The sequence below is a fragment of the Echinococcus granulosus genome (assembly GCF_000524195.1).
Source record: "Echinococcus granulosus chromosome Unknown EG_S00053, whole genome shotgun sequence".
NCBI classification, from domain to species: Eukaryota; Metazoa; Platyhelminthes; class Cestoda; order Cyclophyllidea; family Taeniidae; genus Echinococcus; species Echinococcus granulosus.
In genome coordinates this window covers 141,727-157,957 of record NW_020170433.1, presented here as the reverse complement: position 1 = coordinate 157,957, position 16,231 = coordinate 141,727, and the positions used below count along the sequence as shown (strand labels likewise).

Below are 16,231 nucleotides of genomic sequence, written 5' to 3'. Positions count from 1 at the left end.
TAAGTTAAAATAACTAAAACGCTCCCAAGGTGCAATCACCAACATGCCCACAAAGGCACCCATTCATATAAGATTTCAAAAAATTAATGTCACAAACAAGAAATACTGGCGTTCGTGCTGCACTGAATATCATACGACTATTTAGAGCCATGTTAAATACGAAGATCAGGGGCTGGAAACCTTGTAATTTTATTATCCCATGTTTCCAGGGTGTTAGCCCAGAGGCACAAAGTATAATAAATAAAGACATTAAGATATTTGCGACTGTAAAGCTACTACAAAGGATTACATCCACCGACAAAGACAGACGTACAGCGAAAGCATAGATTTTCGTAATCGTACGATCCACTTAAGATGTACTATTGTGCTACCAAACAAAAACGGTAACTTTTGCAATTACTACTGTTAATAGCAAGCAAAACAGGCAACATTTTTATAAATAGGCCACTGTTTTGTCATTAGATTATGGATGGAGTATTTTGCACTGTGACCATTTACGATCCTGTGCAATTCATCATTCATTTTACTTTAAAAATTAGTCCAAACTTTTGAGAATGTCTTTTAAATACTATGCACTAGCAAGTAAAGTAAATTTTGATAGTCCCTTAACTTTTTTGCTAAAGTCTGTGATGGTGATTTGTGTGTGCTTCGACGTACGTAATTCAGGAGAAGCTCAATTTTGCATTTATAACTTTTGGTGTATTTTAACCTATTTGCAACATGCTTTTCCCTTGCATTGATCTATTTTTCCCACTGTATGGGTGCTATTGGTCCACCTTTCTTCGCGACCTTTGGCGAGTCCACCGGGGCCGCATTGACCCAATTTCTGGGATGGCTGTCCACGCGAGTGGTTTGCTTTTGGTCCTCTGTACTCTGTACTTCGTCGCTCCTTTTAAGTCACTGATTTCATGGCATCCCCTCTTCATGGTGCTTGGTCTTTGTGGTTTCTCTTTGCAAGGAATCATCGTCTTTAACAAGTACAGCTCCCTGGTTCCGAATGCCCCAGCTCATAGAAAGGTAACACATCGTTATTTTTTCCGCATATTAGTCTATATCTATGGAATTTGTTCTAAATAAATAATTTGTTCACAGTACACCCTCCATTGGCTCTTACAAACATTGGGTCTACTGTCAATCTTAGCTGGATGCGCCGTCATCTTCAAGGTAAAAAGTGATGGCAACAAAAGCCACATGACGACATGGCATGGATGCTTGGGCTACGCTTTCCTGTTACATGGTCTCTTACAATCATTATTCGGTGTCGTTAAACATTGCGCATTCCTACGTCCTTGGATGAATCCGCGAACCTTTCATCAAATTCACGCGGTTTCTGGAGCCGTCTTCTTTTCTCTCGGCTGTTTAGTGACCGCCTTGGGCCTCCACAGTGACTGGTTCCAGCAGAAAGTTCTTGTGGACGTCATCCAAGACCAGGGTGTTCGCCTACTCATCGGCTATTTCCTTACCTTCCTTCTTGGTCTTTTGGCAATAGTGGCTCTCAAACAGGTTTATGACAAGTACTTTTCAAGCACTGGAGGCAATAAAAACACCTCAAATGCTCAGTCGAAAAAGCCAAAGAGGTCTAATTGATCGCAAGAATACACTGAGGAGCAATGTGGACTTGTGCATTTACTCCCTCTGCATACGATCTCGGTTCTTTTATGGTACGCCTGTTTTCCGCCCGATGTGGTTACCTTTATTTTGTTCTTCTATATGTGCATGTCTCTTTTCGTCTGTTTCCTTTTGCTCCGATTGTTGAAGGTATTTGGCCTGTAGTTTTTCATTCTTGATTCATGATAGGTCCTTCAGCTCGTTCTTTTGACGTTCAGGTCTGATGTAGGGAAAGTCGGTTAAAATGCGCCAATATGACCTAATAGATAAGATCTTCTGAAATGGTGAAGCAGTAGTCTTACGCTATGTTGGAGGCCGCGATCACTTGTGCAAAAGTAGAGCCTGTGTGGGTTGGATACAGTCTTCATCAAATTTAGTGAGTATGCGCTGCAACAAAATGTTTAGAAACTCTGGTGACTTTTCAATGAATGCAATAATTTTACGCCTATGAGTTGTGAGAAGCTGCGTAATTGCTCTGTTTTCACATGAGAAGATACTCTGTCAGTAATAGGGGTGAATGGGTGGACTGATGGATGATCCTGAGGTACAACTCATCCTATTCATGGTATGGTGCCTGATTGGTCCATGGTCGGCAGAAGCGTATTCCAACTGTCCTGACAACTGCTCGAAGGTCAAGGCCAATAAGTTTCCATAAGTTCATACAAATGGAATCACTCAGACCCATATTCATTCTCCCACTCCCTGTCTTATAGTCATTAGCACGTGCACCCTGGCAATACCTCCTTCGTGCACTCGACTCTGAGATCGTTATCCGTCATTTGTCTGGCCGGAGGCCTCGATGATAATCTGAACACTCGGTTGCAGCAGCTCCTCATTGTAAAATTGGGAACTCAGTTTACGATGGCTGTCAACGCACCCTACAACTAACGGCAACTCAGTCTGTGACAAATATCAGCTTTATTGTCTCAAAGTTAACTAATTGGTTTACAGAATAGATTCTTCCCATAGCTTGCTGGAGGGATGCATAGCACGTGGTCACAACCCCCAGGATAGGATGAGTGTATTAGGGCGCGACATCTATGTAGCGCCGGTAGCAAACTTGTCAAATGCCAAAGAATTGAGTAAGAATTTGGCCTATTTGCTATCCTTCCAATAAGAGCAAAATAAATGAGAATAGTGTTTATTTGAAAGCGGCGTAATGAGGTACAGGCCCATAATCAGCTGTGAATCAACTAAGCGACGGTAGCGTGATCTACTGGTACATGGGTGAATTATGTCAACAAAATCTTCAGGCTAGGGGGCCAAAAACGGAATTTTCATTTGAGACGAAGGTAGAATGTCCAATTTATCTTGTGCCAAACATACCACTCCGGTTAGAAGTCAGAATCTCCCTAGAGAAAAGGACATTCTCCCCGTTAGTGTTTGTTATTCTCAAGTAAAGAGTCACAATGTGTAGGACAAACATCACTGAAATGCTCTGGCATAAATACCACATGGATTTTGATTCAGAAATAGAGAAATGACTTCGTTGACTACTACAGCATTAGGTATCGAGATGGTGACCAGAGTTTCTTACTGAAATCGCGTCAGTAGGTATTTCATGCCCTCGTAAACCCCGGAACCGAAAGCGGCCTTGGCCTCGACCGCGGTTCTCTGGATCACGTCTCTTGGAAGCTTCTCCCTCAGGTTCTCACCAGCATAGACGTAGAGCTATACAAAACAAAAAATTGGCACATATAAGATTGCTTTTTTAAATCATCTTTTGGACTTACATGAAAGATGTCATTGCCCAAAATACAAACCAACTTTTAAAAATCCATAAATTCGGTCAAGTAAGGCATTTGGCAGGTTGTTTTGAGTGCAGCATGGATTAATTGATGCTATTAAGAGGTACTAATAAAATGGGGGAAACTTACAACTCCATCGGCTTTGGAGTAGAAGACAACAATTTTATCCGATTCAGACTCGCACATGGTGGGAAGCCTCCATGACCCGAACAGGTAGTAGGTGAAAATGGCCGCGTAGTTAATGATGTTTTCATCAGATTGATCCTCCACCACTCTATGAAATTTGTAAACAATTGCAAGGTATTTTCAGGTATTTCGACAGCTCCAAAGTGAAGTTATTAACAGATTTTAACGGTTTTTTGAGGTAAGGTTAAAAGATTTACTGACACTTAAGTATTTGGCTTTTATGTGTTTCCATGAAATACTCTAGGATTTCGATGGCGTCCTGAAGGAGTATGAGTATTCAGTGGCCAATAGAGCACACAAATTGTACACTTTGACATGCCCTTGAAAACACCATCAGCTTAATAGCATAATCCCTGAGAATTTCCAACACCCGGTGCTGTGTTTACCATTGTAAGTGAAAATTGTTTAGTTCAGCCACATCGGAATGTATTCACACACACATTGGCGAATAGTCTATACCTGTGTTGGCACCTATTCAACTGGCAAAGAGGGGCGGATGGATGCCTACAGCCATCTCCGTTCATCTATGCTTCTAGTAGGTAAATTATGCGGGTTTTCAAGGACTCCTGTAGACCATTCCTCTAAGTCAAACAGGCTCGTCCACATCTCCCTTAAACATGCCTTTTTGATTGAAAAATCGCTTTACCTAGGGGATAACAGATTCAGGAGACGTTATTTACAGCAAATCAAAAGGTGAAGGTCTGTTTAATATGCTTGTCACTGGCGTGAGTTATTCACCACTGCATCACAACTGGCTTCATCGAATAGAATGCGGATTAGCTGAATATATAAGAAAAAAGTAGTTATAAGAATTCCTACGTCTTGCATTTTCCCTGTTTTTAAAAAGCCCACCTTTAAATAGATCTTCTCACTTATAGTCTGTGGTACCAGTTTCAAGGGTTTAAACAGGAGTTTTGATTGACCGGCTGAGAGAAAGAGCACTCATTTCAAAGTACAGGATAATGAAGACTTTTACTATTTAGAAATAACTGCACCCGAGAATAAAAACCTAAAAGGTCGCTCTTGGGACATGCAGAGACCTCAAAAAAGTGAACAGAATCGAACGCACACTCTGAGAGGAATCAGAGATAATTAATGCTCCAGAGTGTAGTATTTTTAAATCACTGTTTTCTCTCCACTTCAGGGGTACACAAGTCTTCTTTCAAAAAAGACCTGACACCTCCGATCTCTTGACCTTTAACCAAAAGAAACCCGATACTCTTTTGTCCTCGCAGTAGCATCACTGCCACAAACAAAGGTAAGAATGTCTTCAAGAGTCCATAGTGGGAGTATTTGTTTCCATCCACGACTTTTTTAAGCAACGAGCATCTTGGACTTCTCTTTAAGCTCCAAAGCGATCCAATGACTACGGACTCAAAGGCGTTCTTGAAGGGTATTAGAGGTCTTGATTGAAGTCTAATGTTCCGTCAAGGAAACGAAGTGATTTCATTAAAAACGGTATCTATTTGACTCGAAGTTAGGCGTCTCGAAACCAACTTCTCAGCTACAATGTTTTGCGCAAATGCGATGTGGAGTGTATCAACGTCGCGAAGTGCCAGCGTTTCCTTCTTCGGAATCAAACTTCCCAATTCTCTAAAACCGATTGAATCTACTCAGCTGTAGACGGTCGAAAGAGAAGAATTACAAACGCATAAAAGTTGAAGTGTTTGGAAACTGTAAACTTCAACCGTTAGGAGATGAGTCGCGTCAATTAATTCAGAGACATCATCTCCTGTCGTTTAGTTAAAAAAAAAGCGTGAAAATGAAAAATGCGTGCAATAAGGGCAAAAGCACATTGCCACTTCGTGTGCCAGTGAACTGAGCCGATAGTGGGAGGGCTTCCGATTCACTTCACTGGAAAGCTTTCAGTTGGTTTATTGTTAGCTCGAAGTCGGAAGTGAGAGCAGTGACCATTGGGTGTCCTCGCGGATCTCATGCACTCCTCAAATAGTACACACAAAGTCGTCCGTTAAACAAATACGCAGTGTGATAGCATTTAAAAGTACGAGATCGTAAAAAAATCCAGATTCAGCGTTGTCTACTTATTCTAGCATTAGTTGACACCTCAGTATTTAAGGTGTGCCAGTATGGCATAGGAGCAATGTTCCGATTGACATTAACAGGACAGACTGTGATGCGTATGCCTCCTGGAATGATGAAAGGTGTCCTACCTTCATTCAACCGAAGAGCCTCCCGCCTCCACCAATTCAAAAGTATTTCTATAGCTCAATTCGGCATTTTATCTAATGCGGACAACAATTAAAGTGTCTGGAATTTCAGAACTTTCAGCACAAATTCGGATTCTGATGTTGTGGTATACAATCAGTGGAACGACGTCAATTAAACAGTCCTCGACGAAAGTCTCCGATAACGGATGGTCGGTAGCGGGTTAATCAGAAATACTTTCCCCTTTTGTATCGAACACTCTCACTTGCGTATTGCCTTGCAGATGAAAAGCAAAAAATTACGACATTGGGGTCACCATCAAATCTGTCGCTTTAGATCGCGTGAGTTTTCTCGACCAATTGCAGTGAGGTCCCAACGCGGTGTAAAAAGACATCAAAAGCAGATTTTTTCACTCCTTTACTCATATCCCCACCTTATAAGGAATTGTTCACTGAAAGTGTGAAGGGCAGCAAAAGTTCACATTTGGTGCCCCAAAAACGCATGAAGACTGTCTGATTTCTCACAAGTCGCAGTTTTTAAATTTTCGAGTGGGTTGTACGCACAAACAAACGCCACTGCTGGAAAAAAATCAAAAAGGTGGCTTATTTTGGACAAGTTCTGCTCAGTAAAGGATTTAAATGCTTTTGTGCGGACATTTCAAATGGATTAAGAAAGTAATTGATATAAATTGCAGATGTCTGCGTTCTTACCTCCTTCTTTCATGCTTGAAAAAGGACATCTGAGGAACAACAAATGAGGAAAGTATTATTCTTGAAGGAGTTTAAATAACAATGCCTCATGGAAAGGCAATGCCTGACAATTGACACAACTGTAATACTTACCCAAAACGCAGACGATCAACAAATGCAACGGCAACGGTGGGACGAGGGTAGCTCCGGTCACATTTGCCTCGATCACTGTTGATTTTCGATTTCATCTCCATTAACTGTCGATTTAATGACATCACTGAAAGACAAAAAAGCGGAAAAATTCAATCCCCTTTCTTCCACATTCAAAACCACCCGTATGCCTATTCGAGGTTGCCCTTCTTTGGGTCGAATCGCTGGATTTCAGGTGGCAGGAGATACATGGAAGAAAGATGTGACGTTTTGCTAATTGAAGCTTTCACAAGATTTAACACGGAGCATCCAGAGGAATCTTCCGCCATGCGAAGACCCTTTTTTGGTCGTGTAGTAGGCCCCGGGACTTGCGTGTGCATGCGAGAACCGAAACACAGGACTGACGCAAATTGGCACCCAGCGTTTTTCGTTTACCAGTTTTTTAAACAACTTTGCCCCATTGTTTACATTTTTACAAATTTGTGAAAAAAAAATCACCCAGAGAGATGAGTTTGCCCTAGACTCTTTACAATTTTTGACTCCAGAGCCGACTTTAAAGCTTGTAAAAAACGGAGGAGAGGGCACCAAATGTTTGAGTACCTTCAACAAACTTTGGTCGACAGTAGAAGGTGAATAAATTAAGGCAGTGCAGTTACACATCGTTCGAAAAAAAAACGGCTAAAAGGAGTACGAGAAGTCCGGGATTGATGCCACAAGACGGCCGAAACACCTGCATGGAGGCGAATCTCAGCTCTGCAAACGATTTATTTACTATCCATTGTTTACTTTTGTCCTGTCCAAATCGCCGATGAGTTGACCATAAAACAGTGGCATTTGGGGTCGCAAATATGCACTTCTGAGGTCACGGTGTATCGTTAAGGCGTGAGAACTGGACTTTGAGCCTGGAAGGGTCATTTCCGTGTTCGGGGTGAATGTCAAATCAGTTCATTTGAAACCGCGTCGTTTGATGGAAGGAATTGGCGGATTTGTCCCCATTACCAACTCCACTCTGACTGTGAATCCAAGGTCGGACATAAAATGTGGTTGTTCAGCAGCTATTTTCAAGACTCTATAATGGACCACAGACAGGAGAGGTCAGCCTGTAAATTCATTCAATCAAAAGAGGGGCTATAGAACACAAATTTGCAGAAGTGCGGCTTTTATGGTCCTCCAGGTGACCAAGGTCCAGACCGAATGAGGTGGAAGGGAGGGGAGATGGGGACCAGAGCAGACGCACGTCTCTTTGTTTACTCTCATTAACAGGGCAGGTGATGTCTGCTAAAATGGCTTTCCGTAAGCACACACACTACGCCGCCATCAGTCATTTGCGGTGTTTACCAGTTAGGAAATGTGTTAGTTCAAGTGACCGCCGATTGCGACGTTACTACCCGGTTCAGGGGAGGTCGGGCCACAGTCGTTCAGTCAACTGTACTGGGGCCCGTATAAGTCCCTTCATCCTGTCAAATGCCACACTATTCTTCGTTTTTCAATTGTTTAGAATACCCAACAGAGTCAGACAGTTGTTTATAAAATGAAACTGGCTCCTCAGCTTTTTTTTCTATGGAAGGCATGCATTCTCTGACTCACTTAGAAGCAGTCAGCACGGTGTGGCATCATACCCACCCACAGCTGCCGGCGGTTGTGCAGCAGGAACGATCACGTGGAGTCAGAAACTAACAAGCAGTTCATAAGCCCGCTCATGGTCGCTGTTTGTCAATGAGTAACTTTTTGGGAAGACAACTTTCATGGTAGAATAACTCCCACCTAAATGAGGCCCTTTATTTCACCTCTTTCAAACAGGCAATTTCAAAATCACTATTACTAAGTAGAATTTGTTGGAGGAAGAGGGTAAAACTTAAAGCAAACTTCCTACTTCACGTCTGGAGGATTGCTAGGTTCAGAGGGAGAATGCTTGATGATCGCAGGATTAACCCCAAAGGGGTTTTTGTGCTCTGCATGACAGACAAGAACAGGATACCTGCGTTGTAAGGCATACACTACCCAATTTATGGCACAAAATAACTTCCCAGGTAAAATGCATCTAATCTCTTGCGCATAGAGCTAATGTGGCTGTAATACGTTAGCTGTTTGTTTAACTCTCGGCTTTGGTAACGGGTCACTGTCATTGTACCTCTGCCGGGTGACCTGGCCATGTCAGTAGCCCCCAGCCCTTCTGTACCTCGACAGTACATGTTCTGTCCGAGTATTATGTCTTCTTTTGGCCTCGGGGAAGTCTCGAGGCGCTACAATGGAGATGCAGATTTTATCGTGAGCGCTGTGCATAGCTCCGCTTGGAAGGATCTTCCAGTCGAAATCAGACTCGTGTTTAGCTAGGCTGAGAGAAACAACTAAGTGATACACACACTCTAAAGGATGTGTGCAATCGAGAAGTAGGGAAGGAAAACTCCAGCACTTATCCTCACACCCTTTTAGTTCATTATGGGATTCAAGAACTGCCTGGGATTGTTTTGACATCCACAAAGCAAAGCACTTGGATTGGTGAAGCGATGTATAATTTAGTCATGAGAATGCATCAAGAATGATAGAATGGAGAAGTCTACTTAAGGTGCAATAATAAAGTGTTATTTTCCATTCTGATGACTCGCGTAAGTAGTATGCGGTTAGTGCAGCGATAGGGGGCCACACCTAAGCCTTACTGCTACATTAGTTTTGACTTACTTCACCCATTTCAAACTGTAAACCGCAACTGATATCTAAAAGTGGAGGAGACATGGAACTCATCCTCACATTGATCGGGACTGAGGAGTTCGTAGGGATCGCAGACGAGGAGAGTTGGAGGGGGGGCGCCACTGCCACCACTCCTGCCAGGCAAGCATCGACTCTTGGCGGTGACAATGTTGGGGTAGGTGGTGACCTGGTTGATAAAACTGCTGCTATACTGGTAGGCCTCACTGACCGGTGTCACCATGAGACAAACGGTTGTCAGGAGAAGACTCAGCACAGAAACCAGCATGTTGTGGTTGTGCCTCTTGTTTACCAGGGCCTGGGGCGAGAGGATACACGCTGACACCGAAAAAACGCGCACCCACAGAACGCGATGAGGTATGTGAACTGCGATGGCACCGCTGCTTTTATTCCAGACGTCGCTGCTGCCTCATTGGCGAAGGTCGAGGACCAATGGGGGATTGAGGAATTTTAAACCTAGACCCTCGCTTGATATTAGCGACACCTTAATTGTTTAGGCGCCATTCATATGAGGGGAATGAATTTTAGGGAGTAATTAGCTGAAGGGACCACACTTAGCCAACCTTGTAAATTATACACAGGATTTGTTAACCCATGCAATTTGTAAAACATGTAACAATAAGGAAGTTCGGCCTACTTAAGCAGTTATTTTCAAGATCTGTCCTTGCTGAAAAATTGTTTGTAACCGAGCAGCCTCTTGAAAAAATACCAATTTGATTGGTAAATAAAATGGATAAGTGTGATTGGAAGATAAGTGGAATATTTAAAGTACCCAAAGTTAACTACTAGTAACGTGACTTTCATAATTCTAGGTGGATTGTCAGACAAAATACTGATGTAATGTACTCACAATTGTGACCTTCTACCTCCGTCTCTTCTTCGAGGATCAATGATGCCTTCTCAGCCGCAAGGCTGATCCAAATCTGTTAGTCACTGTCCCTAGTTCTTCTCTTGGGACTTGATTCTTCGTGTGCCATTTCCAGATAACGCATGGACCACGTCTTCGCAGGTAACCGGTGGCATTCCTTTGTAACGATGCATTGCATTGTGATGAAACCTCTTCATCCGTAGGCAGAGCTTTATTGCCGACCACTTTGTTGATGAGATGACATTTATTACTCGAAATGCATCTTCGTTCCAAGAGTGGAGGAAATTGCAATGTACGTCGGAGGTGGAAAGATCCATGGAGCTTTGATAGGTTGTCTTCAAAGCTGGTCCTGCTTGTCCCAATATGCCTTTTGTCCGGCAAATGACAGCCATACCTGTTCAAACGCGAGATTAAAAATAAGATTTATCTTTTTTTTCGATCGAGGAACGTACTTTAAAGCCTTGTGAATTGATACTGCCACCTTTTTTAAAGTAAAATTAACTGGTAATATCATTTTGCGGACGATAAGCATCTTAAGCAGCGACTTGTCGGTGGATGTATGGACTGCAGCCTCGCACGTAAGGCGACACCGGCTTTAGGGGTAACTCCCGATCCTGTGGCTAAGCGTCCTTGGTGAAAGACCTCAACAACCCGATTTAAATGTGATTTGTTCCTTCAACCGATCCATTAACCTGAAGATAACAGCATTCCCCGAGGTAAAAGTAAAAGTAGGTCTCTTTAAAAGTTGGACTCGCAAAGTTGACGTCTCAATCCCTATGTACAGCTTCGAAAACCTTGTGTTGACAAATCCGCTGGTTGAAGTAAACAGAAGTGATCGATATGCCGTCTTGGGACTTCAAAGAGTCTACCTCGATCACTTTCATGAAATAATATACCATTACAAGGATATACCGGCTTCACCTTTCTGTGGTTTTTCCCTCTCTCGGGAGCCCTGCGGGCATAAAGTCGTGCAATCACTGAGAGGTGAGATTGCTTAAATCTGTCGCGGGTGATGCGGGTCCAGCAGAAATCACGGACATCTTGGGTAGCTAAAGGGCACCAGTATCTTCTCCTTGACTCGTCTAGCATTTGCTTCTCGCCTAGGGACCTCAACTGCTAATGTAAACCTGGAACTACCACGTGCTTAGGTGCTCCGATCTGATCTGGAGAGGACGAGGTCCTATTTTTGACCACCCCTCTCATATACTTCTCACCTCCTTGCCTCATAAAGACGGTTCTGTCGCTCTTGGTTTATAAGAGGGTGCAAGGAACTTCTCGTTCATCAGAGCCCTGTTGGATCCAATGTTTTGTGGTATTTGGTTGATCGCATACAAGGATGGCAGTCAAGACAATGTCACTAGTTTCCAAGAGGTTTGCTTATTGTCGTTCCCCTATTGTACTGCAAAAATTGTAATGGTGATGATCCTCTTACCGACCCCCACGGAGCGGCCTACTTCCTTCAACCAGATCTATGCCTAATGATGTGTCCCCTCTCAAATGCACTCCCGCGCCATCTTTTGGTCACGATGGAAGCATTCTCTGGCGAGTTGGACCAGTGTGTTGCAGGATTCCTCAAAAATCAGTATGCAATGTTATGCTAATTTTTACAAGAAAGTGTTTTACTGTGCTTGTCATTGAGGGTAGAGCCAGGGGTTGAATCTAGCGTGCTCAAGCCGTTTGTTGGAGGGCAATAGAGTCTACAACATAGAAGAATGGTGGCAAACGGAGGGGCCGAGAGGCTTAAGGTGTGAATAGACAGCCATGGGACCAATCCAGCGGCAGAAGCCACGGGAGCCCAAGGGACCATCCAGTTGGATTGCAATGCCTTTGTATGGAACTGCCACCAAGAAAAACCACTGTTAATCTCGATACTGCAGCACTGCTTGACAATGTCGGCTACAGTGCCCCTAGCAGCAAACGTACTTGAGAATTTGATATAGTAATATGCGCTTTGATAGCCCTTTCTACGGACCTTCGAACAAAGCAAGACCAAACTTTCAATTCAGGTGCATTGCTTCATTCTTAAATGAATAGATGAAGATGATTTTAATCACCTTAAGTTCGGAACAGGTGTTTCTCAGATGACATTTCCAAGGCCATTCTAAGCTAGCTAACGATCACTTGAATTGAAGAGATTCTAAAATAATAACTCAGCCGACATTATTTGAGTGAAAAATCGACAGTTCAGAATCCCAATTGTCTTAAGACAAATTTTAAGCAAACAGTTAGCAAACGTAAGTTCAATTCTCAAATTGGGACTAAAGTATACCAGCGTCCCAAGTTTGGATCCCCATTACTATAAATGATCAAATTGGATTGATAGGAATAAAGTCGTACTTGGCAGTCATTCCTTTATCCGGAAAAACACACCACAAGGTGCCGGAAGGTCTACAGACCGAACTTTAGTTACCTTAATAAGCTCTTTAAGAAACATACAAAGAAACTTGTCTAATCTCGGTCAGGCAAAAGATTTCTGCACGCACACCTCCACTTGTGAATGTCACTACCTATGAATATATTTTATCATTCAAAAACGTGATATTCACACCACGTCTTCGCTATCTGCAGAAAAGAAGCTGATACCTCACAGTCGCAAACAAATGATTGCTTTTCACACTGCAGGTTTGTGAAAGGAGGTAAAGATAGGAAAAAAATCCTACCTCAAGAATAACTGTAATGAGTAGCCCCCGTTCTTCCTAAACAAGCGTTATCCGCCGGATAATAATTCGTAACGGCTAACTATGAAAAACAGCTACTAAGCTAACTTGCTCCCTTGATAACAGTGACAAGAGCCACATGATTAGTACAGTGAATTCAGCTATGGATCACTTCTAGAAGTACAAGAGAAGATAGGTACGATTTGCAGTCAAATGAAAGTTCATGAACAAAGTCAATAATCAACACTCGGGACAAACTCACCTTACTTTCCAGATTCAGGAAAATTAATCGCCTCGACGGTTCAGTGTGGTATAGAGAGCACTAAATGAAGTAGCTAGACCATTTAAAACGTTTCAAATTTACATCGAGAACAAAAATTTAACAATCGATTCGTGTTTGAGCAAAATTACAAAACCATCACCAAAAAATACGGCAACAGTTGGCCATCAAGTAATACAAAAGAAGAAGTTCTATTTACAGAGAAAGGAGCTAGACTGATCCTCTCAGTAGACACGATCAAAGCTCATACTGCTCTCCACCTGATTTTGTGCCGCACCCGCCGCTGGTATGCCCCCGCGGCCCCTATAACCCGGACCGCCCCTGTACTGTCCTCCACGATACTGCTGTTGATGCTGCTGCTGTCGGGCTCGATTGTTGGTGATATATTCAAGGAAAGAGACTCCGCCCTGAGAAAGGCAGGACAGATCCCCTGGCGGCGGATCTTCCTGAAAGAATTCATGAGCCAGAGCCTGCTCAGCAGTCAGACGACGAGAGGGATTGCAGACAAGGAGACGATCGATCAGGTCGACGGCGGATGGGATAGGGATGGAAGCAAGGCGATCTCGTAGGGTACGCCGTGTATCCATGGGTAGCTTGGTCTTCTTGTAGCTTTCCAAGTGTTCTACTCCGGGCCAGACAGCTGGAGTGATAGAGCCGCAGAGGTTAATGATAAGCTTGAGTTGATTCAGCTCATTCTCGCCTTGCATCAAAGGGCAACGGGTCCACAACTCAGCGATTATGCAGCCTACACCCCAGAGGTCAACCGGTTTGCCGTAGTTACGATCCATCAGAAGGATCTCTGGGGGGCGATACCAAAGGGTGACCACCATTGCTGTGTATTGTGGGCGCTTGTCCTGTCGCCAGGGTGTAATAGTAACACGAGCAAGACCAAAATCTGCGATCTTGAGATGTCCACTACGGTCAATCAATATGTTCGAGGCTTTTAGGTCACGGTGTAGGACGTTGTTACTGAAATGGGATAAAATATCGCATCTAGCAGAAGTACAATCAATTGCCGTAGAAATACGCAACCAAATGGCATACTCATGAAGAAATTTGATCCCAGTAAGTAACTGCTTTGCAATGCCCTTCTTCACTGACAAATTAATGTCGACTTTTTGGCTAAGAAGTCCGGCGAGGTCATGATCACAGAATTCAAAGAGCAAATAAAACTCATATCTGGAACCGTTAGTATTAAGGCCTAAAACCTCATTAGATTCCAATAAAAGGCATACTGCGCCTGTGACAAATGCCATGGAGACGAACGATATTTTCGTGCCGTAGCATTTGCAAAATAATCACCTCTCGTAGTGCAGTAACTGGAAACTGAAAGGAATCAAGCTGCAAAAGATAGTCAAAATAATACCCCCTCAGTTTCCTTTTCTGTACGCAAACGTTTGAGTGCAAATATTTCTTTGGTGGTTTTGTGCTGAACTTTGAAAACTTCACCGAAGGTGCCCTGGCCAACTTTAGTGATTTTTTCATAGTCCTCAACGGGACAAGTTGTTGTTTTCTTCTCAGCCTCCCTATCAATATACTTAAAAAGCTCAGTTTGATCGGATTCGAGCTCCTTAACGAGTAGATCCAGCTCACAATCATCCATTTTCGAAGTCGGATGACACTTGAGCCACCAAATCAAACATCGCACTTGACCCCAGTGAAATTCAAACAATTAAATCTCTTCATATTTCTTGCATTCCAGTAGGCGCCAAGTCAGAAATATATGATAGACGCAATAAAATAAACATATAAGGCGAAGTTTTTAAATGAAAATAAAGACAATCACCGATAGGCTTTTCGTAGGGAAGAAAGTTCACTATTGGCAAAGGCCTAACAATCTTCGTGGGTGTAACAAGATATGATATGGTTATATGTCATCCTAAAGGTTCTTTCGTTTCCACGTAAGCATTGAATGGTTGGGTAGTGGGGTTCTGAGGCCTATCTGAATTCTCAATAAGCTCCATCAGCAAAAATGCAGATCTATTGCCCCTGTACAGAAGGGTTAAAAGACCACAAGGATAGCTGGGATGCCATGTTGCCCTAGAAGGCAAAATCCTCGGGGAGAATACATATTCAGCACAGAGAAGGTGTCTGGGCTATTGGCATGGCCCAAAGTCCCGCCCATCCAGCGTGGTACAAGAAGGCGAATTCAAAAGTCCAAAAATGGTGCCCCACCAATACCGTGGGATAAACAACCATCGTATTACAATACCATTTCTTGTTTTAAAAGAAACCAGTTCCGACTCTACAGATATTACCCTAAAAAACACTTTGGGATATCCCAAGTATACTTTATTTTAGCCAGGGTCTAGACAGTTTTGACGATTTTTCCAACAAATGTTAATTCTCCTTTAATCCTATAAATTTTATAGCATCCTAAAACTTCCCTGAAGACAGCGAAATACATAATAGTGGGGCAGAATACCCATTTTTGATATACAGTAGGGACCAAGGCTACTGCTGTGGCCAGGAGTTTAGATCACTTAGTAGAGGTACAATGGAGGAGCCCCTAAGTATGTCATTAACAAAAGTGGTAAATAAACAGAGGGGTGTCGTATTTCAATTACAGCATAAATATACAAAAGTATGAAGTCTTCCTTTGATAACAGGATTTTTGGAGCTAAATTTCAAAGACAAAATACTGTTTAGACCACGCAAAGAGAGCTATTCCAAATTTGCATTCTGCACTACTTTGATTAGTCGTAGGATGCTTGCCATAGGCGTAATAAAAATTACTCATTAATTAGTGAGGATTTTGAACTGACCTAAGCTGAACAACGAATAGTGATTTTCGTACGCTTTAAGTATCTAACTGTTATAGTTCCCCATAGTGAATAGCGAGAAAAGGAGAATAAAGACTCAGAAGTTGCACTGAACCTTAGTAATGGCAACATAGCAAAGCTAAATATTTGTCCATGCTGGAAATATTCTTGCATGAGCAGATAATGTGTTGATTACGAGCCGATGGTTGGGCCTTCTGGAAATATCAATCATGCTGCAAGCAAACCAATCAATCAAACCAATCACTAAGCATTATAAATATGCATGATTTGTTAGAGCCATCTGAGTGACTAAAGTGACATACTATGGTAATATTCTTGAAGAATGATTAATTACAATGGAAGTTACTTTAATATCTTGATTTTCAAACCGGATGTTCCGTTTGCAGCCAT

General features: G+C 42.7%; 3 protein-coding genes across 3 annotated transcripts; 1 reads left to right on the top strand and 2 right to left on the bottom strand. All coding sequences in view use genetic code 11, as the record gives it.

Moving 5' to 3' along the window:
* Positions 1-831: 831 nt before the first annotated feature.
* EGR_06217 (Cytochrome b561 domain-containing protein) lies at positions 832-1,587 on the top strand (the record flags this gene model as incomplete). The annotated part of the gene is made up of 2 exons (XM_024495466.1): positions 832-1,017; positions 1,093-1,587. 2 exons carry the CDS (start codon positions 832-834, stop codon positions 1,585-1,587), a joined length of 681 nt encoding a protein of 226 aa, XP_024350097.1.
* A 1,327-nt stretch (positions 1,588-2,914) lies between these two features.
* On the bottom strand, positions 2,915-10,513 carry EGR_06216 (hypothetical protein; the record flags this gene model as incomplete). Its single annotated transcript, XM_024495465.1, has 7 exons — positions 2,915-2,960; positions 3,146-3,279; positions 3,486-3,630; positions 6,551-6,674; positions 9,296-9,661; positions 10,104-10,165; positions 10,212-10,513. The coding sequence occupies 7 exons, from the start codon at positions 10,511-10,513 to the stop codon at positions 2,915-2,917; spliced, it is 1,179 nt and encodes a 392-aa protein (XP_024350096.1).
* A 1,305-nt stretch (positions 10,514-11,818) lies between these two features.
* Positions 11,819-14,661, bottom strand: EGR_06215 (Cell division protein kinase 9; the record flags this gene model as incomplete). Its single annotated transcript, XM_024495464.1, has 5 exons — positions 11,819-11,958; positions 13,309-14,027; positions 14,103-14,259; positions 14,294-14,399; positions 14,425-14,661. The coding sequence occupies 5 exons, from the start codon at positions 14,659-14,661 to the stop codon at positions 11,819-11,821; spliced, it is 1,359 nt and encodes a 452-aa protein (XP_024350095.1).
* Between the last annotated feature and the right edge of the window lie 1,570 nt (positions 14,662-16,231).